At 46.1% G+C, this 26197-nt stretch overlaps 2 protein-coding genes across 5 annotated transcripts; both read right to left on the bottom strand.

Annotated features, from left to right (window-relative positions):
- On the bottom strand, positions 1-9606 carry LOC125688416 (regucalcin-like). 4 transcript variants are annotated; one of them, XM_048934490.1, is made up of 7 exons: positions 9108-9606; positions 5322-5490; positions 4838-5020; positions 3057-3272; positions 1922-2053; positions 1546-1700; positions 1-587 (listed from the first exon to the last, which is right to left on the bottom strand). In XM_048934490.1, exons 2-7 carry the CDS (start codon positions 5485-5487, stop codon positions 537-539), a joined length of 903 nt encoding a protein of 300 aa, XP_048790447.1. In that variant the 5' UTR covers positions 5488-5490; positions 9108-9606; the 3' UTR covers positions 1-536. The 4 variants fall into 4 exon arrangements, with proteins under 4 accessions (XP_048790447.1, XP_048790449.1, XP_048790448.1 ...); XM_048934492.1 differs by lacking the exon at positions 9108-9606 and adding an exon at positions 8603-8664; XM_048934491.1 differs by lacking the exon at positions 9108-9606 and adding an exon at positions 8597-8640.
- A 1335-nt stretch (positions 9607-10941) lies between these two features.
- LOC125688417 (regucalcin) lies at positions 10942-22838 on the bottom strand. Its single transcript, XM_048934494.1, has 7 exons — positions 22747-22838; positions 22348-22512; positions 20463-20645; positions 19085-19300; positions 17638-17769; positions 11998-12152; positions 10942-11211 (listed from the first exon to the last, which is right to left on the bottom strand). The coding sequence occupies exons 2-7, from the start codon at positions 22508-22510 to the stop codon at positions 11161-11163; spliced, it is 900 nt and encodes a 299-aa protein (XP_048790451.1). The 5' UTR covers positions 22511-22512; positions 22747-22838; the 3' UTR covers positions 10942-11160.
- Positions 22839-26197: the final 3359 nt, after the last annotated feature.

Raw genomic sequence — 26197 nt, forward strand, 5'->3', positions numbered from 1 at the left:
CAAGGCGTAAATGGTGGCCTAAAGGCAAAACAGAAAACTTTGTGACAAAGCAAATGGAAACAGCCTAGAACCTAAAATTGGAGCCTGAATACTTCAAGTGAGAGATGAAAGCCTGCAGCAAAGGAGCAGTCCTGTTCCAGTTATCACTCTCAAAATGTGTATTAAAATCAGCTGTATCATTTCTGTTACATCACTGTCTCATGAGGAGACAGACCAGGAGCCAGATCTGCTTTGGAAACCACAGAGACATGAAAATCCAGAGCTGGTGATCAGAAAGCTCAAAATAACTAAGCTCAAGCTCAAAGAAGTTTATGTAAAGTCACGGAAGATGTCAAGTTGTAACACTTTACCTCTCTGACCTATTGTAACCTGCCATGGGCCCACAGAAGAAGGAATATCTTCGGTTCCAAACAAGCACATTCTCAATCATGGGTTTAGAAATCCTCGCAGGATGGATTCTGTAGCTCATTGGACTTCTCCTTCCCAGAATTACTGCAAGAGGCAAGCACTTCTCATTTGTTACTTAGTGGTGACTTCTAAGCAGCAAAAAAATTCTGTGGGATCCCTTTAACACCCAGGCCTGTTATCTGTTTAAAAAAAAAAAAAAAGAAAGAAAAAAAAAAAAGAAAGAAAAGAAAGGAAAAAGATAAATCTATGACTGAGCACAATAAAAACATTCAAATGTTGTGTAAAAAAATATCATAGCAACCTATCCCTACATCAAGAGTCTCTTGTTTTAAGAAGAGTCAAAAAAGAGTCATTACATGGAGCTCTTTAGAATCTTAGAGCATGAAGAACTTTAAGATTATAAAGCACTGGTCACTAATTTTGGTAATTTACACATTATCAGTAAGCATTACATGTAGTATTGTTTTACCTAAACAAGCCATAGCGATTTTTAAACAGCTTTGCCCATACAAAACACATGTGAGTTTGGAAAATACCAATTCCCTTTTATAGCTGGAAAGGGGATTAAAAAGGTTCATAATAACCTTCTGATATTTAATTGTGATATTAATTGTGGCCTCCTAAACTCTGCTGCTTGAGAGATGTACTAGTTCTCAGCCACAGGAAATTTCTTCCAAGCACTGCTTTCCATTAGAAGGACTCAGATCCCAGATTAGAGCCCCATCCCTCCTAGAACTAGATGTCTTCATCTACTGCCAAACTGATAATACAGAGTAGGTTTTTTTTTTCCCATTTCCCTCACTAATAGCCCTTCTCTTCTACACTATGGTCAACTTCCAGGGAATGATAGCAAATGCAATTGTAGAGCAGATGGGCTGAAAAATGAAGGCAGAAAAAAACCTTTGGATTCAAGAGCCCTGGAAAAAAAAATATGGATTGTTAATTATCTAAAATGTGGAGCCCATTTTTAACATTCGAAAAAATCGCCCCTCACGATCTGGGGGAAAGGGATGCAAAGTTTTGCTCTGGTGACTTATTTTCTTACAGTGTATTACAGAACACGCTATATAAACAGGCAAACATAGGAGCTGCAGGCCTGAGAGGTCTAATTTACAGAAAGATCTCAAATCCCATCACCTTGAATATCTCTCCCGCCTGAGGCTCCTTGGCGAGGGTGGCCTCGTCCAGCCCATCATAGGCAGACGTCACGTACATCTCCGCGTAGTCCTTTCCTCCAAAGCAGCAGGAGGTGATCCTTGAAGTTGGCAGCCTCACAGTTTGGATTCTTTTTCCTGGGAAAAATATGAGAGTTTCCAATTCCCTTTTTACAGGGAGGATGCATATATGAAATCAGCACGAGCGATGGCATCAGGGCTATGGGTGTTTACTCAGAAGGCACTGCCCTTGCAGTAGAGCCAAGCTCAGGCAGTGGTCTCCTCCAGAGTTCCCCTTGGAGGCTGGGCTGCTCAGGCAGGCTGTCCCACAAGCAGGACTCAGCCGGAGCAGGCCTCACCTGTCTCTGGATCAATGCGGATCACTCTTCCTCCATCAATGCAGGCCACCCAGAGCTTCCCCTCTGCATCAGTGCACATCCCGTCGGGCATCCGCTCCTCCTCCTCCAAGCGGTACAGCAGTCTGGGGCAGGCTGCAGGAGAGGCACGAGACAGCTCTCCAGGAGTGTCTCATTATGAGCAAGGCACCCCTGAGTTTAAATATCAGCAATTATCTCTCTCTCAGGTAAAGATCAAGAATTGCACTTATTTTGAGGGCCAGCAAAGCCCCCCATTTTCATTAGGCTTGGGAACCACATGGGCTACAGCACAGGGCCTGCACCAAGCAGGTAGGCAGTGGCACAGGATCGTTGGGATTTCATATTTTGAGGAGAATATGTTCTGTTTTAGAAATCCTTTCTCCTAAAATTTGGACAGCAGAGAAAGCAGCAATCTGAGCAATTGCAATTATTTTGTAAGCTTTTCACCCACGATTACACCAAGGTCACACTGACCCGAGCACAGGGGATGAAAGTTCAGCTGTTCCAACTCCCATGGAGCATAACGGGTTGATACAGCCCAAAAATACTTCACAGTTTTGACTGAGGTTCTATCAGTCAAGTTTGTATTTGAATTCCATTTCTGCATAAAAAATATTTGTCTAGAAAATGACTTTATGCCAATTTTATCCAACATCTTTAGATAACTTTACCTTCAGAAATGAGAAACTTCAGTAGCAATGATAATTTGTTTTTTTTAAATACATTTCTGTGACATACTTCCATGCTAATTCTGCATTCACATTTATGAAGTGAATATAATTGAAGCATTCCAGTAGATGGCAGTCGAGAATAAACAGCACCCTAGTTAGCATAAACTAATTCCCAGGATAAACGGCTTCATCCCTGCAGTTCCCTGGGGACAGCTCTAAACACAAGCCATCTATCTAGCTGAAAGTGCTAAAGTCAAAGGACTGTTGAAAGATAGTTCACCAAATGCACCTGCCATATAACTAAACTTGAGAAAAATCACAGTCAGCCTGCAAAGAAGCTGTAACCACAAGATACGAGATCAGATAAACCACAACATATTACACTCCCCAGCCTTGCTGCAGAAAGAGCAAAAACACTCCTTGAGAACTCAAGAAAGTGTGTGTACCAATCTTTCCAGTGCACACGTCATAGCTGAAGGCATGCACAGCGTACGCCAGGCTGTCAGTGTGAAAGAAGGTCCTGTGGTCCAGGGACCAGTCCAGACCATTGGAGATGTCCACTTGGTCTAACTGTTTTATTACTGATAGGTCAGGGAAAAGAGTATAGAGAGCCCCTTGCCGTCTTGCTCGGACCCCTGGTGCTGTCTCTTCAGCCATCGTGCCTGAAATGAAAGCAGGAGAAGTGTTGCTTAGGATGGAAAAGCTTGTTCCCACAGGAACTTGCTTGGCCAGGAGCTTCCTTTAACTTTTAGCAAGAAGTCCTAGCAACAGGCGTTGTCACACTCCTTTAAGCTTTTGTGACTTCAGCTATTATTCATCGGATATTGAATACTCTAGTCCAATAGTATATATTTCCCAGGTTGTCTCAAATAATGAGAACATCTCCAACCCAAGGTAACGCTTGGCGACAAAGCAGCTGAACTGTGGAGACATTGTGAGGATGGAGAGTTTGTAGAAATGGGCCTGGAGATGTTCCTATACACCAGAGGGTGGTAAAAGCCATGTGGGAAACAGCAGGGTGGTAGAAGAAGAGAAAAATCCTCTCCTCGTGGCAGTGAGAATGGGGCAAACTGGGTGCTGTCAGAGTGGTGAGACAGAGAAGAGGAGCTGTTCTTGGGAAGTGATCCTGGCCAATGGCAGGACAAGTTTCTGCACCTCGGTGAGCTTTCAGTCTTAGGCAGCAAGATTGAGAAGAAAGCCACAAGACACCAAAGGCTGAGGTTTTGCTTACAGCCCTCAAAGAAAAAAAAGGATGCAGGCAAGTGTCATATGCTCTTCTTTTTTTGTGGGCTACTTTTATTATTCAAATGCACTGTTACCTCAAAATATAGGTGCTGTAAATCACATGGCAACCTCGAAAAACAGTGAAGAATAACAGAGTTGAGATTTTTAAAAAATCAAATTATTCTTCAGTGTTGCACTCATTGCTTAGTTCTGATTCACCCTTTTCCAAAGAGAGAGTTCAGCAATGAAGGATGGTAAGCATCCAGTAAGGAGTATTTACGTTTTCTTTCAGCTGCGGCAATCTGTTTCAATTGGTCTCATATCTTGTATGATTTCTGAGTTACTTTTACAACATTTGGCCATACCTGCTTTTGAAATCACTGATCCACTCTGCACAGCTAGGAGCAGGTGTACAAAGCAGATTTTGTTTAATTTCTCTCTATTCTCACTCTTAAGTCCAGTGACACATCATCCCTAAAGAATAACTGAGAGCCAAAGGTATTGGCTGATTTTAGCAAATACAAAAGAAGATGAAATGGCTGGCTAGCAGATAAAGTGTGGGGCCATTTCCTCTCTCATCAGTCACTCTCTGCTCCTGCTGTGGATGGCTGTGCTTGAGAGGAAAACAAGCACAGGGGCACCCTGGCTGCATTGTAACCAGTGGCAGCCAGAGGCTTTCTGCCACTGTCATTTCCCACATGCTGCAGGTTTTGGGGAAATGCCATCTGCCAAGTAGAAGCAGAGCCTTCCTGCCTGACAGTCTTTGTGGGCAATGCCTGCCCTCATCTAGATCAAAGGATTCAGGATTGCATGTTCTCCTCTGCTGGGTGATCGGAGGCTGAAGCAGCAGCTGAGCACAGCACTCACAAGATCACCCACACTGGCGACAGTGGTTTTTGTGGGGAAGTCAACAAAGGAGTTGACATGGAATAAAATGCACTACATAAAACACACTGTCATTGGTTCCTCTTTGCTCCAGAGGAAAATTCTGCTGGGGACTTACCAGCAAAATACCTCCCCTTGGGATCCACTTTGCCATCATTGAACCTGTTGTTGGGTTTATCCTGCTCAAGCTTGAGGATGGTGGTGACCTTCTGGGTGTCCCAGTCCAGATAGGCAAACCTGGACCCCAGGGTGATGATGTAGCCCCCACGCTGCCTCAGGGCCACAGAGCTGACACGGGCATCTGTGGGTGAGAGGGAACAGGAAAAGATGGGCACTTCTGGGCTCATCAGCAGCCCTGATCTCCCCCACCTCTCTAAGGGCACTGCTGGCTCAAGAAAGGCCCAGCTGGTGCAAACAGAGCAAAGGCAACATTTCTCTAGTCACTTCTGCGACATCCTTGAGGACCACATCTTGCCATCTCCACATCCTCCAAATACCCCCACTTTCAGGGCATGCACAGCCCTTAGGACCAAGCCTTTCCCTCTGCAGACACAGAGGAGACTCCTGAGACAAGTGAATACCCACAGCAGTTGTGCCCTTACCCACAGACACGCACTGCACCTCGTGGCTGAGTGCGCTCCAGCGGCAGACTTTCTGGCCATTAATGTCAACATAGACGAGCGCGTTCTCCCGTTCTTCCCAGACCGGGCATTCTCCCATCCGGTTCTTCTCCTTCACAACAGATTCAATTCTGATGGAAGAGGACATGGCCTGAGAGGAAGAGAGTCAGGAACTGATTTAATGAAAAGCTCCCAGTGTGTGGATTTTTCATCCTGACAGTGCTTAAAAGTGGAAAGACCCTCAAATCCCAAACAGTGGAGTAATATAGGAGGCTCCTGTGACATTTCCGTGGTCTCAGGTTTTATCCTACCTGCTCCGGTTTGAGCAATCACCTCCTTTACACAGCTATTGCAAAACAGAGGGGGCCTTGGCTCCCACAGTCAGCGCTGACAGAGGTGCCACTGCTGCACCCACCCGTCAGAGATGAGAGATGTGCCCTGGGAGCCGGCCAGCCCCTGACACAACACTCTTCCTATAGCCTACTATTGTTTTGCAGGCATTGTTTCCCAGCAGGTGAGCTGAGGATAAGATTTGCTGATAATTCATTAGCAATAATAGCTTCGAAGTTAAGTGGGAAGAGCCAGTAATCATCACAAGCAAAAATGCCCCCATTTTGGAGGCAGGGACTGTTCTCACTCTTTGGTCCCAAGGTGAGGTCAAAACAATTGGTTTTGCCCTAGAATAAAACCTTCTCTCCCCAGAAACAGTGTCCAAAGAAGATGCTGAGAGTGCAGGGCCAACACGAATTACTAAGAAGTGATTTTGTATGTACGCTTTAGGGTATGGGACTGGTAGTTATTTGACTTCATTGGTTCTTTGCCCAACTGCCATGTCCATATGCCTTCTATTTGCAACATATACAGAGCATCTCTGGGTCTCTGCTTTGGCACTATACTTCTCTGAAGAAAGATGCAGGCAACATCATGTCTAAAGTAAAATCCAAATATACTGTGAGATGCCAGAAAAAAAGAACCTCCTAAAACCCCATTTTGTGCAGCACCTCACAGCTGCTGCCCACAGCACTAACATGTCAGCAATGAGCGTGCAAGAAAAAAGTAATGTTTCCAAGCAGAATCCACCAAATCCTGCCATATTCTCCCCAAAAGGAATACAAGAGGCTAAAAACATCCCGATCACTCTGGCTGTGTCCCCTCTGCAGAATGTCATCAGCATTTCAGCCTCCTGAACCCATTACGAGAGTGAAGCTGTACACATTATTTCCTCTTAGGAATAAAGAACTAATGTCAAAACATCCACATGAAAATGAAAAGCAAAGCCAATTCAAGTCAGTAACTGGCCTTACAAGGGTCCTTTTCTGTTTTACTCCCTCCCCTGTCAGCAGACATCATTCCATTTTTTAATTTCAAGCCAAAGCTCTGCACAAGACGACAGCCAGCTGAAGCTTTAATGCAGGTACAGTGCAACGGCAGCCGTGTTCAGCAAGGAATTGTAAGCCCCATCTTCCCCGGGCCAAGCAGCTGAGCACTTCCATCAAGCTGTAGGGCACCAACGTGAAACTCCATGGGTAATCAAAACAACACACCTGCTGAGGAAAGGATTGCAGGACTGGGGCCAATGCCTCTTTTCCAGCATGAAACTGGCTGCTGTTTTCAGAGCTGATTAAAAATGAGTAAGAGCTGATGCTATCAGCAGCGGGCAGGAAGCCGGCCATGCTTTCCATGCAGTCAGCAGGTGAGGCTGTGGACTGAGCAGCACAACATACAATGGGAAAAGTCCTTGCTCAGTGTTTTCTTGTGTCATGAGAGCAGGAGAGGAAGAGACACTGCACCACACATGTGCCCTGGGGCCAGCCCCATCTTCCCCAATTTAGGTGCAAATGAGTATTTCAGGTGACCAAAAGGTGTGTTGGGGTGGCTTCCCAGACTCTATTTTTTCCACCTTGTCTGACATTGGCCATTTTTTGGTCTATGGAAGTGCAGGTGTGTGATGCTGAGTGCCTCTTGCCACCCAACCCACCCTGCAGAGCAAGGGTGGTCCTGTGTGGAGTCAGGAGCAGGGGTATTTTATGATTCAAAGGTGATAACGATGTGAGGAGCAGACAGGAAAGCGGCAGGGACAGAGCCCTACTGGGAGACAGCCAGGGCCACCCATGGTATCCTGGCCCCTGGCAGGGCCTGTCCTGATCTGGCACACGGGAGCGATGCATTTCCTTACCGATGTAAGAACGTAACAAACACTTCAAGTTGATGCTCAAATGATTCACCCAGATAAGTAAATAACCAAGTTAGATCACAGCCATCATTGTTTCAAACCCAGAGATAACAATTTTAGAGCCCTAAGCCAGAGACCAGCTCTAACGTTCCTCACCAAAGCCAGCAGCACTCCCAGCCCCAGCTCCTGCCATGCTTCACAGCTGTGCCTGGGCTGAGGACAAGCCCCAGGCTGCAGAACAGCACGGAGCTTCCACCTCTACCACAGAATCATAAAATTAAGGTTGGAAAAGAGTTCAGTGATCATCCAGTCCAAGTACCAGCTCATCCCCACCATGCCTGCTAACCATGCCCCTCAGTGCCATATCCACACCCCTGGGGATGATGACTCCACCACCTCCCTGGCAGCCTGTGCCACTGCCTCACCAATTCTTCTGAGAAGGAATTTTTCCTAATATCTACCTTGCGGCACTACTCATTTTGCTTCATGCTTTCTTTCCACCTAAAATTATACCTCTGAAGAAGATTTAGTGTAGAATTATATATATATATATATATATATATCATTTTATATATCATTTTTGTATATATATATATATATATAAATTTCCCATTAGCGTTTTTCCTAAAGGAATTTTAATGGAGAAAACCTTATTTCCCGCTCAGCTCTTTTGCCCTGGTGACTTGATCTCCCCCACCACACACAAGCCAAGTCATGCAAAGACAGGAAACCTTTTCCTCGACACAGTACCAAGCAAATTGTTCACATTGCCAGGCCAGCAAGCAGCTTGGGTGCAACTGGAGGCTCCTGCTGTCCCCCTGCCCAGGGACCCCCAGGCCTACAGCACTGAAGACATCCTCACACCACCCCAGACATGATGTACTCACTGGCGCACCTGGACCCCAACAGAGTTCTGCCCCCAGTCCATTTCTGCCTTCCCAGAAGCCATCTCAGAGGCTTTGCAGTCTCTGGGCACAAGTGGTGCAAACCTGCAGCAAGCTCCACCATGCACTTTCATCTGCCTCTAACTCTGTCAGTTTGCAAAGCACAAATGCAAAGCAAAGTTGGCCACACTCCCCTGTACCTGCACCTGTAGCTGTGTCTGGGGTCCCCGCTCCTTTGCAGTGCTTCCTGCTGGGCTCCAGCCCTGCTGATCTGCTCTGGTGCTGCTTCTTATAGGCCCCTGCTCTTCCCAACAGTGCAGCTGAGGGAGTGTAGCGAGGCACTAGCGCACCATGCATATTAATGCAGTATTTAAATACTGCTATTTCTCTCATATTACCTACAGGCATGCACTCAGACAATAGCACTGAATTTGTTACTTCGACTATGCAAGTGTTCAGCAAATCTGTTGCTCTGCTCCTTTTTTCACCAGACCCTGAATCACCCTTGCATAGCTTCTTCTCCTTACAGCACACTTCAACTTTGCTCCCTCTGGAAACTTTGCTTTGCATGTAATTTGACCATCCCCAGCCCTTAAAATCTTTCATCGGCCATACAGTCCCCTCCTGCAGCCAGCAGCGCTGTCCTGGTGACAAACAACTCGGTTAGAGCTCATGAAAACAGTCACTAACACACTCCAGACAGCCACTCACCCCAGCAGAAGTCCACTCAATGCTGATGTCCAAAAACCAGGGGAGGCCTTCTCGAGGGTTCACCCTTCTGTAGGACTGAGATGGTCCCTTCCCTTCAGCTGGGCAGAGCTGCAGCTCCCCCGGCACACAGTGCTGCCTGCTTTAATCCTGGCAGAGCTCTTGTACCTGCAAAGGATTATTTGAGATTTCCCCAGCTTGGTTGGGAATAAATAGGCTTCACCTATGACTATAGATTTTGGTCACGAGGATGAAAAACCCCTCAGGGCACAGCAGCTGCTCCTCTTGATACAGTTTCTCCAGTCATTGGGCTCTTGCTCAACCCAACACGAAATCAAGTAAGTGCCATTAACAAGGCAGAGACTGAACAAAAGCCAGGAAGCCTTCCCCATGGAGGGAGTCAGCAGGTGGGAGGGAAAGGCTGGGCAGTGGCAATTGCTTGGACCATTTGTAGGCCCACGCTCTGTCAGGAAGCTCCAGTTGGAATACGTCCCATTTCCCAGGATGCTGGAGGCAGCTCTTGCTTTGGCATTGAGGGCTGTTGGAGTGCAGCCAGGTTTTGGCAGCGTGGTAAGCACAGCTCTGTCAGCAGAGTGGGCTCTTCCTCACCACTCGGTGCCTGCGAAACCGGCTGGAAGAAGTGCAGCATGTGATCCTGGGAAAAGGAGAGCTGGCATTTCTTCCTATAATCTCTCGGTAAGTTTCCTGTGCCTGCCCACCTTCCCAGAGCAGTGAGTACAGAGGTGTGTGCCCAACGTGCCTGCCTGCAGCCCCCCGCACATGGAGCAGAGGATGGGGGAGTTTGGGCCCAGCGTTTCTTTGTGCCTCTTGGCTGGCAATGACAAACCTAAGTCCAAGAGGACCTCGCACACTAGTGAGAGTGCTCTCACTGCACCTCTCCTGTACACATACAGCAAACTGCAAATGAGGCAGGAGAATAAACAACAACAAGAAAAAACGCTCATAGAGTTACAGTCATGAGTCACAGAGTGGCCTGGGTTGAAAAGGACCACAATGGTCATCTAGTTTAACCCCCCTGCTATGTGCAGGGTCACCAGCCACCAGAACAGGCTGCCCAGAGCCACATCCAGCCTGGCCTTGAATGCCTCCAGGGATGGGGCATCCACAGCCTCCTTGGGCAACCTGTTCCAGTGTGTCACCACCCTCTGTGTGAAAAACTTCCTCCTAATATCTAACCTAAACCTCCCCTGTCTCAGTTTAAAACCATTCCCCTTGTCCTATCACTCTCCACCCTCGTAAACAGCCATTCCCCCTCCTGTTTATATGCTCCCTTCAAGTACTGGAAGGCCACAATGAGGTCTCCCCAGAACCTTCTCTTCTCCAAGCTAAATAAGCCCAGTTCCCTCAACCTTTCCTCACAGGAGAGGTGCTCCAGTCCTCTGATCACCTTTTGTGGCCTTCCTCTGGACCCATTCCAATAGATCCATGTCTTTCTTGTGCTGGGGGCCCCACACAGTACTCCAAATGGGACCTCACGAGAGCTGAGTAGAACGGGACAACCACCTCCCTCTACCTGCTGGCCACCCATTTAATGCAGCCCAGAACACAGTTGGCCTTTCGGGCTGCAAGCACACACTGCTGGCTCATGTCCAGCTTGTTGTCCACCAGGATCCCCAAGTCCTTCTCCACTGGGCTGCTCTCAAGAAGATCTTCCCCCAGTTTGTATAAATACCTAGGATTGCCCCAACCCAAGCACAGCACGCTGCACTTGGCCTTATTGAACCTCATTATGTTCACATGGGCCCGCTTCTCCAGCCTGTCCAGGTCGCTCTGGAAACAAATTATTTCACTAGAGAAGAAAGTTACAACATCCAAAAGTTTACTAGGGCAAGAATCTTTTATTACAACAAAATATACCATCTGATACTTCAGTCTAAAAATATTCCGTGTATTTTATTAGTTTTTCATCCTTTTTTGAAGAGATATTGTAATTGTGTTATGGTTTCAAGGCAAAAGATGCTGAACACCCAGATAAGACCTGCTGACTTGTCTTGCTTGAATCAGTTTTCTTGAATCCATTCTGAAGAGTGCACATCTAACCCGCAAATGGGTATGGTGGGATTCCTTTCACCCCAAGCCCAGTAATCTACCAAAAAAAAAGAGAGGAGAAAAAAAAGAAAAATGCAGTTATGTCACCACTGCCAAACACTCTTCTTTCACAATCAGGACTGCTTTAATTTAGAAAAGGATGGTGTCCAACCTGACATACTACTGCATTGTGTATCCAGTTAACACAGGCTGGAATTTCAACCCACACTCTTTACACACTAAGCAATCAGAGGCCAGAGGCCACTCCTCAGTCCATCATCCATTCCCCAAAAGCCTCTTCTCAGATGCTGCCAAGCCATAGTTCTGTAATTCCCCCCACCTATACAGAAGTGTGGGGTCTTTAAAACACAATCCTCAGGTGAGGTATTTTTTAAAGAGAGAATTTAGTTACAACTATCTAGAGAGTAAATAAAAGCAGATGTTTTTATCTGCCATTGTTTAGGGTACAAAACATCTTCCTGTAATAAACAGAAAACTCCCTCCTGGGAGGGGAGCAGTAAGAAGAGGTGAGGGCATAGGAAATTTGCACTGTCAGCTACAATATGCCATGTATTACAGGGTCTACAGAACATTTCCTGACCCATTTTATTTGTTAGTATGGATGTCACCAGTAACAAATTTTAAATAAAGAAACATTTTCAAATCATTGAATACATTTAAGTTTCTCCTCCTGCAACAGGAACCAAAATTATGAACTTCACATGTACGAATGGCATTCTAACAACCACCCTCCTCCCGCTTCCCACCACTCCAACTGTTGTGCTGTCTAAGTGCAGGAGGAGAAAAACGGCCTTGTAAAATGAAAGGAAAATGAACCATTCACCTTGAAAACCCCACCAGCCTGTGGCTGCTGTGAGAGCCGCTCTCTATCCATCCCATCGCTGGCTGAAGTCACATACATCTCTGAATAATCCCTTCCTCCAAAGCAGCAGGAAGTTGTCTTGTCAGCAGGAAGCTTCACCGTCTGGATTCTTTTTCCTGGAGAAAAGCATGCATGCAGTTTCTTGTTTGTCTACTTACAGCAAAAAATTTAAACAAATTATTGCAAATAAGCCCCGTGGAGTCAGGCGCTCCACAGAAGCAAACAGGGGGGCCCTGGGAGATCCCACGCTCTGTCAGCACACTCATAGACACTGGGACACAGAAGGCAGGTTTCTGTTAACCACACTGCTGCCGACCAGGAGTTATTTGACAAGTTTCAATCTCAGTTATCACAAATGAATCGCAACCCAAATCCCAAATTAGAGCATGTCCTCTAATTAAATGCTAACATCCACAGCACAGACATCCCCATCTGAGCTCATCATCTAGGCTGCCATATAGGCAATGGAAATGGGATTTAATTCCTCCCTAAAACAGGTCACATGAAACCCGCCCCAGACCTGCTGACTTCTCTGTTTTAACTACAAAGGAAGCCTGGAGCGAGCAGAGCTCGTGCAGCTCTCGCTACGCCGCCACTGCCTCAAGTTAAGGAAGATTAATTCCTAGAAGATTTTCCTGAAATTTTAATAACCTTTCAAATAATGCTTGCATAAAATAGAGATCATGGGACACGTCTGAAGTTTACAAAAAAACTCAGGGCTACCATAAATATTACGCATTTATTACGCCAAGAAATAACTATCATCCTAATGACAAAAGAAGTAAACAGATTGCCTCTGGTGTTAACCAGAAGATTGCTGAGACACTTCAAAGCAGATTTTTCTACAACTCCTCCAAATTCTAGGCAATATAATAATGGCTTGTAGCCATCATGCCCATCTTGTTTATCTACAACTTTCACTTTCTAGAAATACACACGAATCCCTTACAAAATATGTGATTTCCCTGGGTCTTCAGTTATGTGTGCACAAGACTTGGTTCCCTTACAGTAACACACTGTTCAGTGATGTGCTGAAACAGCAGAATAACAACCTTGATATTGGGAACTCTACAAAAGGATGAAAAAAAAAAAATGGAAAACTGGGTCTGCTGGACACCTCTGAGAACTTTTTGGTCAGCTTAAGGGTAGGGTGACATTTCCCAGGATGTGTTTATCAAAGCACTTTTGTCTCATTCATTATGTCCTCTAAAACCTTTTGCCTCACCCAACAAGTTGTGCTTTGGTCTCCTGCAGTGCAGTATCAGAACTGTGAAGAACTGACAGGGCACAGGCACAGTGGAAAAGAAAGATGTAGCTGTAGGTGTCCCTGTTCATTGCTACAGAGTTGAACTAGATGACCATTAAAGGTCCCTTCAACTCAAAGAATTCTGTGATTCTATGTTAATGAAGCCATAGGTACAGTTCTGCCACAATTTTGGCTCAGACACACCTGGTTGGGGTTGTTGCTCACCAGGGATTGTTTGGGTTCTATTTTGGTGTGAGAAGATACACTGGCTGTGCAGTCTAAGTTACAGCATGGCACACGGTGCACGACTAAGGGACTCATTTTACTTGCTAGCACGAACGTAACCCATCTACCCAAACCTTGGGACTGAGAGGGATGTGTGGGTTTGTTTTTGTTTTGCTAAATGCCCTCACACAAGAGCTGGATACTTTCATACTGTCTTGCTTTCATTTCCAAAATAAATGAAAGAAAATAGCAAGCTAACAATGGTGAAAGAACCTCTTGTATGAAACAGACAGTGAAGTTTGACTCTGAGATTCCTTATATTGCATAACAAGCTTCTTTGACACTGACCCATAGTGATTAAAGTAAAAAATCAAAATAAAAGTTAAAAAAAAAAAATCCTTATCAGTGTAATGGTGCTCAGGTTATATACAAATGTGGTTACCTCCTTTTTTTTTTTTTTTTTCCCTGAGAAAAGCAAATTTATCTAAATATTTAGAAAATTGGGTGAGAAGAAGCCCTGTGTGTTGCCTGGGAGTGACGAGGACCAAAATGAGTTCCAAGGCAATGATCCTGCCAACTGGCTCCAGCAGTGGTTACTCAGTCAGCTGGAAGTGGAGAGATTACATGGCTGTGGGTTACGTGGTGTCTTGTAACACACTCCAGAAGCCATTTGAAAAAAAATGGTCTGACACAAAACCTGAGCAAAAAGGAGAGGGAAGGGCATTCAGAGGGTGAAAACATGCATCAAAGAAGAGGCATGAGCCCATGAGATAAGGGAAGAGGCCCCGAGTGCATCAGCAAAGTGGTCCCAGCGGGGAACAGCCTGGATGATACTGTTTACAAAACTCTGAGATGAGCAACATCTTCCTAGAGATGTGAGAAAATCCACACCTGGATGCTCTGAATTCCACCCAAAAAAGTATTTTTCTATGTTTGGTATCTCTAGATGAGAAACACTTCAACAAGCCTTTCAGAGACCCTGTGCAATCAAGGGATATTAAAAATGATTGATGAGGAAGAATTGGAAAACAACTGATTTCCCATTAAAAGGCATGGTTTCATAAAACCAGATCACTAAATGACTGGAAGGTAAGACAAGTTGGCACACACACGAGTTGGACATCCCTTCTGAGCCCTTGGAAAGCCAGTGGGATCAGTCAGCACAGCCTTTCCCTGTAGCACATTCTGAATCTAAGGGCAGCAGCTACCTAGGCTAAAGAAGCCTCAACCTGAAAACCTGCTTCACCCTGAACCTCAGAAGCTACATTTAGAAAAGATGCCAAACCAACAAGTTTTCTTGCCCAGAGCTGCTGGGATCTCCCAGCTGGAGCTTTGTCCTTCTGGGGTTGTATTCTGCAGGACAGGAGGAAGTCCCACAGGTTGGCAGAGCCTTGGATGGATATAAATAAGTAAGAGAAGGAAAAAGGCTACCTGAACCTTAGTTAAGACCCTGGAGGAGTCAGAAGAGAGGTGGCAGCCTACTTGGTGTACAGTCAGGCTCTGCAGCACGCTGTAGAACAGGCCCACATCAAGGGATGCTGGCATCCCTTAGTCTGCAGCTCCATAAAACCCCATGACTTCTGTTAGAGCAGGACCAGCACAGCAGATCCTGCACTGCATCATACGAACCTGTGCTGTCTGAGACTTGTCAAAAACAAGTTCCCATTCTCACTCACTGGCCCCTTGCAGACAGTGTGGTTCATTCTTTCTCAAGTGCTTTTCCAGAGTTTATACCCAGACAAAATCATGCCTGGCAGACCACCAAAGATGAAATGGGAGTAGCAACACATGGCAGACTCAGACAATGGGCACACCCAAGACATTACTGTGGGAATGATAAAATGCTGTGGGATTCATTAAATATTTTTTTGTGATTTCAGTTGCAAAATTTATCATGCAAATAACGTTCAACAATAATAAAAAAAAAATGTTGCTGGCATCAGTGTCATGTGAAACTTGTATTAATTTCAGCAGGGTGTCCAAAACAAAACACCATGTTGAAAAAGCAAGACCAAAAAAAAAAAAAAAAAGGCTTAAATCACCATTACCATTTCATGGCTTATCAATAATTTTCCACATCACCTATTACCTGTAAAGGTGAATACTGATGTTCAATTTAGAGGATGCAAGAGGATGGTAAATCTTTGGTGGATACAAGAGGATGTCACGACGGATGCTTAGCTACTGCCTATCCACCAAGAGTGGTAACACAGATGAGCTGCTCCAAAGGCAGCTAGGAGAAATCTTTGGATCCACTGGCCTCATCCCTATGGCAAATTTCAACTTCCCAGACACCAGCTGGAAATAACACACTGCCATGACATGCAAGTCTGCAAAATTCCAAAAGAAAGCTGAAGATCACTTCCTGTTACAAGCACTTAGTGAGCCAACTAGGAAAGGTGCCCTACTGAACCTGTTGTTGAGAACTGAGAAGGCTGATGGTAGGTAGAGATGGTAGGTGGCCATCTTGGCCACTGTGATAACGAATTAACTGAGTTCAACACTTTTGGTGTAAGAAGAAAAAGGGCCAGCAGAGTTGGCGCCCTGGGAATCAGCTCTGGAGTGTTCAGGGGTCTGGGAGAGCTGGCTGATTTTTAAGAACCACCTTTCAAGAGCCCAAGAGCAGGCAATCCCATTGTGTCAACAAGTCATAGTGGCCGGCGTGATGTCTGACAACAAAATAAGCTGTTCTAAATATGTCAAGAGCGAGAAGAGGCCTAAGGAAAACACTGGATTGTGCAGATGGTCAGCTAGCATGCAGGGATCAGGAAAAGTCAGAGTCATGTTTAGTACCTTTTTTGCCTGTTTTCAATATTAATGTTAATATATATTTTAATATTAATGACAGATCTTGAGCTGCCCAATCCTCTGAGTTGGAAGACCATGACTGGGGGAGTGCTGACTTTCCATTTCTGGCCACTGAAATTGTAAGGGACCATTTGTAACAGTTGAATGTTCAGAAATCTATGGGGCCTGACAGGAATGGATTTCAGAATGCAGAAGGAGACAGCACATTATAGCTGGATGACTCTGAACAGTTCACCCAAGACTGAGGAAGCCTGGTGAGACTGCCACTGACTGGAAGCCAGCTGATGTTACACCCAGCTACAAGAAGAGTATAAAAGAAGACATACAAAACCATAGAGCTGTTAGCCTAAACTCAGTACCCAGAAAAATTATAGAGATCATTCTGGGTGCTATAAAAACGTGCTTAAAGAACAAAGCTATTATCAGGCATAATCCACATGAGTTCATCAAGAGAAAGTCCTATCTTAGCAATCTGATATCTTTATACAGTAAGGTCACCCGCTTGGTGGACGAAGTGGATGTAATCTTTCTTTATTCTAGTAAGGCCTTCAATATCATCCCTCACTGCATCCTTCTGAACAAGTAGCCCAGCTATGAGATGAACAGGTACCTGCCATGCCATACTAAGTGTGGAACTGGCCTTGCAGGGGAATCTAGATAAACTAGAGCACTGGGCAATCAGCAGTGGCATGAAATTCAATAAAGAGTGCTGGGTGCTGCATCTCGCTGCTCCCTGCAGCTCCCTGAGTTGGGAAAGCAGAGGGAGATGCCAGGCTTTGCTCCTGGGAACAGATAGCAGGACAGAACAGCACAAAGCTGCATAAGGGAAGGTTCAGACTGGGCATTAGGAAACATGTATTTACCATTTAGGTGGTCAGACATAGGAACAGGCTTCCTAGAGAGGTGCTTGGAGTCCCACACCTGCCAGCATTCGAAACGCATTTGGACAATGCCCTCAGTAATATGTTTTAACTTTTGATTAGTCCTGAAGCAATCAGGCAGTTGGATTTGATGATCTTCGTAGGTCATTCCGAACTGATTTAACTGTTCTCATGTTCTGTTCAAATGCTCTATTTTAACTCAAACAATTCACACGTGTAACAGTAGTTCCTCACTGCAGCTTCACCTTTTCCAACACAACAGAGGCTGGGAACAATGGAAACTTATTTACAAAGCTAACTTCTAGAAGCAATAAAAGACACTTGCTAAAAAACAAACAAACAAAAAAAAAAGACTTAAGAATAACAGTTGGTACCATTTCTGTGTTGAAGGGAGAAGAAAAACTCACTTTTTTTTAAAATGCAGACTTTGCAAGGACTCACCTGTCTCAGGATCAAGGCGAATCACTCTCCCACCATTGTAGCAAGCTACCCAGAGTTTGCCTTCTGTATCAATGCACATCCCATCAGGAATGTTCTCCTCTTTTTCCACTTTGTATACACTCCTACGGTTGCCTGCAAGGTAGAAGAAGTACAACTAAGAGATGCTCTCTTCCAGTGTATCACTCATGCTCCACACTTAGAATAGAAACTAATGATTTAGAATATTACCTAATGATTTTTTAAATAAATACATATATGAATATATATATATATATATATATATATATATATATATATATATATATATATATATATTCAGAACACGAACTACATATTCTGAAAGCAGACTGAATTCTTTCAAGTATGGCTTGCTTCCAGTCAGAGAACTGGAGATTTTCATCAGCCTGCTGAAACATGCCAATTATCAGTGTTACAACACAAAACTGACCTTCAGCTACATAAACTGAGAGTTTATATAAACAGAGATTTAGGAAAAGCAATAACTTCAAAGGCACACTGTCAACTTAAAAACAAATAGTTCTATCTGAACTTCTATCCACTGTTATTAAAGAAAATTAAAACCAACTTTCCAACATTGTTTGTTTTATGCTCTGACAACTTCAATGTTTCTCATATGTTGCAATGCTTTTAATGAGTTCCCTTTCTGCTCCTAGGGATTATCAGATTGCCCACAGAAAAATAAGCAGGGGGAAGAAGGGAGAACCACACCATTTCCTAAAGGAAAAAAAAATAAATCATAAACCAAAAACACAGTAAAGACATCAGGACAAGATGCTACACCTAAAATGATTTAAAATGTTTTAAAATTAACAACATTTCAAATTGACAGGATTCTTTAAAGGCAAAATCCTGCAGTCTGTGCATTCAAAAGCAATTTCTTAGTCCAAGTCACTCAAATGTTTAATTTGCCCAAGCATGTAAGAGCCCTTATGGGCTTGTTTTGCTTTGTTTTAAATGAGTGAAGGAAGAAGACTTTTGAGTTACTGTTTTCCAGCTGTTGCTAAGATCTGTCTGCTTGGGATTTAAAAACCAAAATAGGGTAAAAAATAATCTAGAGAAGCCTAGCAGCAGTTTTGAGAAGCTAGCCTCATGCAGCCACAGAAATCTAAGCATACAAGGAACCCTGCCCTTTTTATGCAGGAAAATCAGATCATGTTTAGTAACAGGAGTCCAGATTACTACTCAAACTCCACCATGCAACTGCAATATTTTATGTTAGCAACTGCCTCTGATTTGTTTGAGATATGGACCCATGGGGGCACAGGTTTGTTTTAATACGGCTTCTGCTGCTTTGTTCTAAGAAGGATTCTGAAGAAGTGCACGTGAAGCTCAGAACATAATTCATTATCTTGGTGAAAACCAGAATGAAAACTAACAGGCCAATCTTCAGGCACAAATGACTATTCTAAAATACCACATTTCGTACCAATTTTTCCAGTTTGGAGATCATAATCAAAGGCATCCACTGAGTAGGTCAAGCTGTCAATGTAAAAGAAGGTTTTGTGATCCAGCGACCAGTCCAGCCCATTGGAAATGTCCACCTGATCAAAGTGCTTCACCACAGAGTGGTCAGGGCAGAGCGTGTACAGGGAGCCCTGGCGAGGCTCCAGCACTGCGGGTCGAATCTCTTCAGCCATCGTACCTGTGCAGGGCCATAGGGCAGAAAGCAGGTTCAAAGGGAATGAATGGGGTTTGGTGGCAGCCCCTCGCTGTGATGATGCCAGCAGGAGAAGGGAGCAGCGGAGGGGCTTCAGAAATTCAGGGAAGAACAACAGAGGAAGGTAGATTTCAGAAGTGCTTGCATCTAGCAGATGACAAAACAGAGCCTTTGTTTTGACTGCTGAAATGGCATGCAGTCAAACTTCTCCAAAACGCTTTTACTTTCAAAAATAAAGAAAGGTGTTGGCAACATTTTATTTCCAACATACCTTAACATTTGGTATTGAGGAAGCATAGGAAATACTTTCCCTCAGAAACCGTCTTATAAAAACAAATCTCATCTTTGTGGCTCTACGTTGTCAGCTGACAGTGGTTCTTGAGAGGATGCAGAAAAGCAAGCTAAGGTAAACCTGAAGACCTAACTGCACAGCAGGCACACAGAGCAGTGCTTTTAAAGCCAGGAGAGAACCAGGAGATGGCTGAGACAGGAAGATACCTCTGGCTGTCATCTAGTCTCACCCCTGCTCAGAGCATGTTGCTCAAGACCAAGGTCAGTCTGGTCTTCAATATCTCCACAGATAGAGACAGCATAGCTGCTGTGGGAAACCTGCTCCACTGCCCGACCATCCTAACAGATGACCAGCAACAGAGTTCTCTTACATTTACACACGATTTCCTTAATGTCAGTCTACAACCTCTTGTCCTGAGTACCACTGAGCAGAATTCCAGATCCCCCTCCTTAACCAGCACCCCACCAGCCAAGGGTGAGACACCCCTAAGCCTTCTCCTCTCTGTGCTCCAGTGTTTCCACTGGCACTTTGTCATTCAAAATGAGCACACCAACAGGGTGAAGACAAGGTGTCTTAAACTAGGCAGACCCTGAATAGTAGCCCTCTTTTTACAAAAAGAATCCTGATTAGGTGGTGGCCAGGTGATCCAAATACATTTCTAAATGGGACTGAATAGTGGAAGACAAAAAAATCCTTACTATAAACTATATATAAAAATACATGTAAACTATTTTTAATACTAACTATAAACCAACACTACATCTCCAACTGACTGCTGCATGCTGGCAGTAAAACCACAGAGGAAGAGCATGGCAAGGACTGAGCAGCCACAGAAAGGAATCAGGCGCAGCATACCTGCAAAATACCTCCCTGCAGGATCTACTTTCCCATCGTTGAATCGGTTCTTTGCTTTATCTCTGTCCACATGAGCAATGGGGGTTACCAATTGCTCTTTCCATTTCAAAGCAGCAAACTTGGTTCCCAGTGTGATGACATAATCCCCCGACTTCCGAAGAGCCACAGAGCTCACTGGAGCATCTAGAAACAGGAAGGGAGGAAAGTGCCAGTAATGGCAGATTAGTATACAGTAGTTAAATAAAAATAAAAAAATCAGTGTGAAGATAACATCTCTGTAAAAGCCTCCAATCAGATGCAACATAAAGGAGAGCAACTTTAAATAAAGCAATAAAATCTGAGATAGGATTTAACAGAAAAGACTTAGGAATATGCATGGGACTGATCACCAACTCTCTAACTAAAACATTTGCCATATTTATAGCTTTGCAGAGATATAGTTTTGCTAATGCAACCACCATAAGCCATCCATGCTGCCAAAAGGAGCTGCTCCCTGGTGGCCACCAGTTCGTGGCACCCTTTGGTTTGTAGCCCCACCAGAGACACCACCACACAAGAAACACAATGCAGGCACTGCCCAACTGCATGTGTGCATGGGGAATGGGGAGCAACACGAGGGCAGAGCTTTAGGGTGTGAAGTGTTCCAGCCACCCCAGTGCTTCCCAGACCCTTGCTTTCTCCATGCCTCTATTTGCAAAGAGGGCACATTCACCTTTTCATATGACTTGCTGCACTGAACCAGGGCTGCCAGGAGCTCTGCTGGGCCCTGCTGAGGATGTACACGTGCAGCAAAGACCGCACTGTATCAATATGGCACCCTCGTCTCCCCAAGCTGCAGGGTCACAGTGCCACCAGCCACAAAACTCTGAGCAGCAGCACTGATTCCAGGTTCAGTTTGGCTAACTGTCCTTACTCAGGTACATGAGTATCTAAATGGGGACTATAAGAAAGAAGGGGACAGACTCTTTAGCAGGGTCTGTTGTGATGGGACAAGGGGAAATGGTTTCAAACTAAAAGAGATTTGGGTTGTGTATAAGGAAGAAGTTTATTTACAGTAAGGGTGGTGAGGCACTGGAACAGGTTGTCCAGAGAAGTGGTGGATGCCCCATCCATTCAAGGTCAGGCTGGATGGAGCTCTGACCACTCTGATGTAGCTGTAGGTGTCCTTGTTCATTGCAGGGGGGTTGGACCTTTAAGGGTCCCTTCCAACTCCAACAGCTCTATGATTCTCCAGTCACACCACCTGTGTGGCCCACGCCAGGAATGCAGACAGTGGGCAGTGGCACTGCTGCAGCCAGGTCAGGGGAAGGGAGTTTGGGAAATAATGCTTCCAAATCAGCATAACTCCTCCTCTCATCTTGAAGCTGGTAGCTATGCTGATTTTAGGGTCAGAAAATCCAGGCCAATGAGGTGTTGGGTAGGCAAATGAAGTGTCTTTCACCGTGAGTTACTGAACGTGACATAGCATTAAAACCCAAGTTAAAAAATGTCAGGAGCTGCCCTGAGACAGAGCCATAGAAATTTACATTATCACTTCCAGAAGTTAATGTGCAACTGTCTATTAGCGCTAGCACGCCTCTTCTGGAACAAAGCCCTAAACCGTTGAACACAACCAACCACTGTGCATCACAGAATTACAGAATGGCCAGGGTTGGAAGGGACCTCAAGGATCATGAATCTCCAACCCCCCTGCCACATGCAGGGCCACCAACCTCCACATTTAATACTAGACCAGGCTGCCCAGGGCCCCATCCAACCCGGCCTTGAACACCTCCAGGGACGGGGCATCTACAACCTCTCTGGGCAGCCTGTTCCAGCACCTCACCACTCTCTCTGTACAGAACTTAAAGAACTAGCATCACCAAGCATCATAGCAGCTCCTTACCCATGGACACAGCCTGCACCTGCCCGCTGGCCGCATCCCAGCGGCACACCTTCCTGCCCGCGATGTCCACGTACAGCAGCGAGTTCTCCTTCTCATCCCACACCGGAGACTCCCCGAGCCTGTATCGGTCACTCCCGATACACTCGATCTTAACGGAGGACATGCCTGAGGGGAAAGCACAGCTGTACACATCTGCGGGCAGCGGGAGGGCAGCGCGGCCGGGCACACGCGGTTCTCCACCGCGAAGCCGTCACGGCCAGCACGGGAGCCGCTCGGCCCAGGTCCGTGCCCGGCCCTCCCCGGTCGCTCTGCCGCGCCTCTCGGCGCCGCAGCTCTCGCCGGGCGTCGCGAGTCGTACCTGAAAGAAAGAGTCGATCCCAGCGGTAACAGCGCGCCTACCTGCTGCCGGCCGCACCGCCGCGCCCGGCCCGACGCCGCCGCTCTTATACGGCGGGAGGCGGCCACGCCAGCCCGCGGCCGAGGGGCAGCGGCGCGGGGCCGGGCCCGGCTGGCGGCCCTCCCCGGGGCACTGCGGGGCGGGGGCCGAGCCGGGCAGAGAGCCGACGGCGGCAGGGCGCGGGGTCACGTAGTCGCAGTGCTACTTCCGGCGCCACTGAGACATGAGGCGGGCAGCCGGGCTCTCGTGGCCCTGAGCCGGGTCTGCGCACAGAACAGTGCGTTTCACTCAGTGCTCTCACCTCGTTCGCAGAATGACCGAATCCTCCCCTACGACGACAGGCTGAGGGAGCTGGGCTTGTTCAAGAGGACTGAGGAGTGACCTCACTGCAGCCTTTCAGTACCTAAAGGGAGCCTACGAACACGAGGGGAATCAACTCTTTGAAAGGGTAGATAACAGCAGGACAAGGGGAAATGGTTTTAAGTTAAGGGAGGGAGGATTTAGGTTGGATGTCAGGGGGAAGTTCTTTACAGAGAGAGTGGTGAGGTGCTGGAACAGGCTGCCCAGAGAGGCTGTGGATGCCCCGTCCCTGGAGGTGTTCAAGGCCAGGTTGGATGGGGCCCTGGGCAGCCTGGTTAGTATTAAATGTGGAGGTTGGTGGCCCTGCATGTGGCAGGGGGTTGGAGATTCATGATCCTTGAGTCCCTTCCAACCCAGGCCATTCTGTGATTCTGTGACCCAAGGCAAGCTATTACTGACTGCCAGCACAGAAAACAACATCCAGGAAAAGGAAGCGCCACAGTAGCTCTGGGTTTTGTGTATTTCACAAAGGAAGTTAAAAAATAAAAATAATTAAAAAAAAAAATCACTGAGAATTTAATCATAGTATCATGGTTCGAAAAGACCTCTGAGATCACTTAGTCCAACCACCAGCCCATGCCCACTGAGCACGTCCCTCAGTGCCATACCCACACGGCTCTTCAGCACCCTCAGGGACAGTGGCTGCACCACCTCCCTGCACCATCTACCTCACCACTCTTCTTAGATGAAAATTTTCTCATTATCCAACCTGAATCTCCCCTGGCACAATCTGAGGCCATCATTCTCTCTCACCTCTCACCCTATTGCTGTTACCTGGTTCAAGAGGCCAACTCCCATCTCATTACAACCTCCCTTCAGGTAGTTGTGGACAGTGATAAGGTCTCCCCTGAGCCTCCTCTTCTCCAGACTGAACAATCCCAGTTCCTTTAGCCCATAAGACTTGTGCTCCAGACTGCTCACAGCTTCATTACCCTTCTCTGGATACTCTCCAAGGTCTTGATGTCTTTCTTGTAGTGAAAGGCCTAAAACTGAGCACAGTACTCAAGGTGAAGCCTCACCAGTACCAAGTACAGAGGTAAGTTGAAACTCAGCTGTTGCTTTTCACAAAGCTCAGCCATGTGTGCTGCTCTCCAGGTGCACACAAGTGAGGCCATTGGGTGCATGGCCAATCAACAGCTCACTGCCTTTGCCAGCAGGAGATGCTCACAGCCCTGCCCCACTAGCGAGCCTCTGTGCTCCTCACTGACCTCAGCCTTTGCCAGCGTGGTTAGAGAACATTTAAACAGGCTGTGTATTGACACACACCTTGGGTGAAAATTAACAGATGATGCACGCTCCAGGTTACAACACCAATTCTCCCTTCTGCCAAAGCATCAAATATTTTGAACTTAGACCTCTAGTTATGTGGCACAGTGCTCCTTTGACTTTTCTGTAATTGCTAACCCAGGCTTGCTGAAAGACAAAACCGAGGAATTTGTGGCTTCATTCACTCATGAGTGACTTCATGAAGACTGACTTGGCCTCAGGTTTAGCAGGAGTGGAAGAGAGATGCCAAAGGAGCTGGCCACTTCCCACTGCTGCACTGCAACCACAATGTTTACCACACGATGAGTGCTAGGGGGCACACAGCACCCCTGTGGCTTCTCACCAGCCAGTGGCTCAGAGGTGCTTGGTGAGCCCGCTGTTGCTGCACCTGGTAGGGCTCCTTGCACTCACTGTAATCCAGCTGCATGGGAGTGGTGCATCATCACAACCACTAATAGCACAAGGCATAGAGATCCCACAAGGGGAAAAAGTAGCCCCACCCAACAAGAGAGGGTGGTAGACAACTTCAAGGCTTGTAAAAAGAAAGCAGTTCTTGCATGTGCAGCTTCCTGAGAGGCTGCAGTTCTTTCTTCTTTTTCATGAGCCCAACCCTGCTGTTTCTTCATTTGTAAAGCCATCTCTGTCTTTTCTTTATTTACTTTTCTTAGTATATAGCTGGGGAAAGCAAGATGAGAAGTGGACATTGCCACATGTTTGTTTTCAGCCAAACATAATTCATGGAATGAGCTTTCCTGCCTGGATCAAGCTTTCATCTGTCAGCAAGCAGCAGGTAGGTGAGCATGCTGAGAGCTCATAGCCATGTACTGCTCTGGGTGATCACAACCATGTCTGTAAGCGCTCACATGATTTGAACATTTGCCAAAGCTCAGCATTTACCTGCTTTGCCTCCTTGAGAGAAGGCAGCACAAGGCTGGTAAGCAGCAAACTTGTGCCCGCTGATTATTTCATATGGTATCTCAAGTCTAACACACCTTGCTAGCACGCTGTCAAGGAAGTGAACGCAGAATGGATTAGGAGTCCTAAATGGGGGAGATCTTTTCTAAAAAGGATTGCACCAAGTTACCATGAAGTTGTATCAAAGCATTTAGCCCTAGAAGACCAGTTTCTGTCACAGAACTATCAAAGGTACCCTTTACTTATTAAGATTTATTGGGCAGGCTTCTTTAAGCATCGTTTCTTGTGTACTGAGCATAAACCCAAGTAAAAGCATCGCAGAATGGAGTGCTATAACCGAGCACACGGTTTGTCCCCTCTCGCTGCAGATGGTTTCTCAAACACCGCTCACACTGCCACATGTGCCTCCCGGCTCCTATGTCAGCACAGCACCTGCTAGCACTAGTTCCTGCCATCCCAGCCACCTCACAAAGCTCGAGTGTCAGGCCGGGCCTCCCCAGCTCTCCGCTCCGCCAGTGAGGAACAGGGTGCCTCAGAAAGGGTGAGCATTCTTCCAATGGAGCATGGCCAAGAAATGTTTCCTAATGCCTTGCTTTCCTGCTCTTTGTACCCCGTGTGGCCTGGATTTGCATTTTGCTTGCCTTGGGAAAAAGAAAGATCATTGATACGTCCTGTGGCAGCTGCAGAATTACAGCCACAATGGCGGCAGTATCAGTAACAGTGCCTTCAGTGTTCGCAGCTCTCAGGCACACAAGCCCTTCTTCAGGCCCAAGTCAGAAGCAAACCTCAAATTAACTGCAGGTTTGGGACAACTGCTCTGAGTTTAATTCAGTGCATTCAATCAGACAATTTGAGAGAAGTCTGTTTTCCGGACTAGCTGCCTGTGACCCATGTAAACGATGACTTGCATCA

This window comes from Lagopus muta, chromosome 1 (genome assembly GCF_023343835.1).
Source record: "Lagopus muta isolate bLagMut1 chromosome 1, bLagMut1 primary, whole genome shotgun sequence".
Classification (NCBI taxonomy): domain Eukaryota; kingdom Metazoa; phylum Chordata; class Aves; order Galliformes; family Phasianidae; genus Lagopus; species Lagopus muta.

Bases quoted from the DNA above. Each gene is read 5' to 3' on its own strand.
- LOC125688416 (XM_048934490.1), bottom strand. From the start codon at position 5,487: ATGTCCTCTTCCATCAGAATTGAATCTGTTGTGAAGGAGAAGAACCGG. The intron at 5,021-5,321 runs GTAAGGGCACAA...TCTCACCCACAG, and splicing joins GGTGCAGTGCGTGTCTGTGG to ATGCCCGTGTCAGCTCTGTG. The intron at 2,054-3,056 runs GTACACACACTT...CCTCTCCTGCAG, and splicing joins CGTGTGCACTGGAAAGATTG to CCTGCCCCAGACTGCTGTAC.
- LOC125688417 (XM_048934494.1), bottom strand. From the start codon at position 22,510: ATGTCCTCCGTTAAGATCGAGTGTATCGGGAGTGACCGATACAGGCTC. The intron at 12,153-17,637 runs GTGAGTCCTTGC...GCTTTTCTCCAG, and splicing joins TCGCCTTGATCCTGAGACAG to GAAAAAGAATCCAGACGGTG. The intron at 11,212-11,997 runs GTGAATGGTTCA...TTTTTTTGGTAG, and splicing joins AGGCTGGTGGGGTTTTCAAG to ATTACTGGGCTTGGGGTGAA.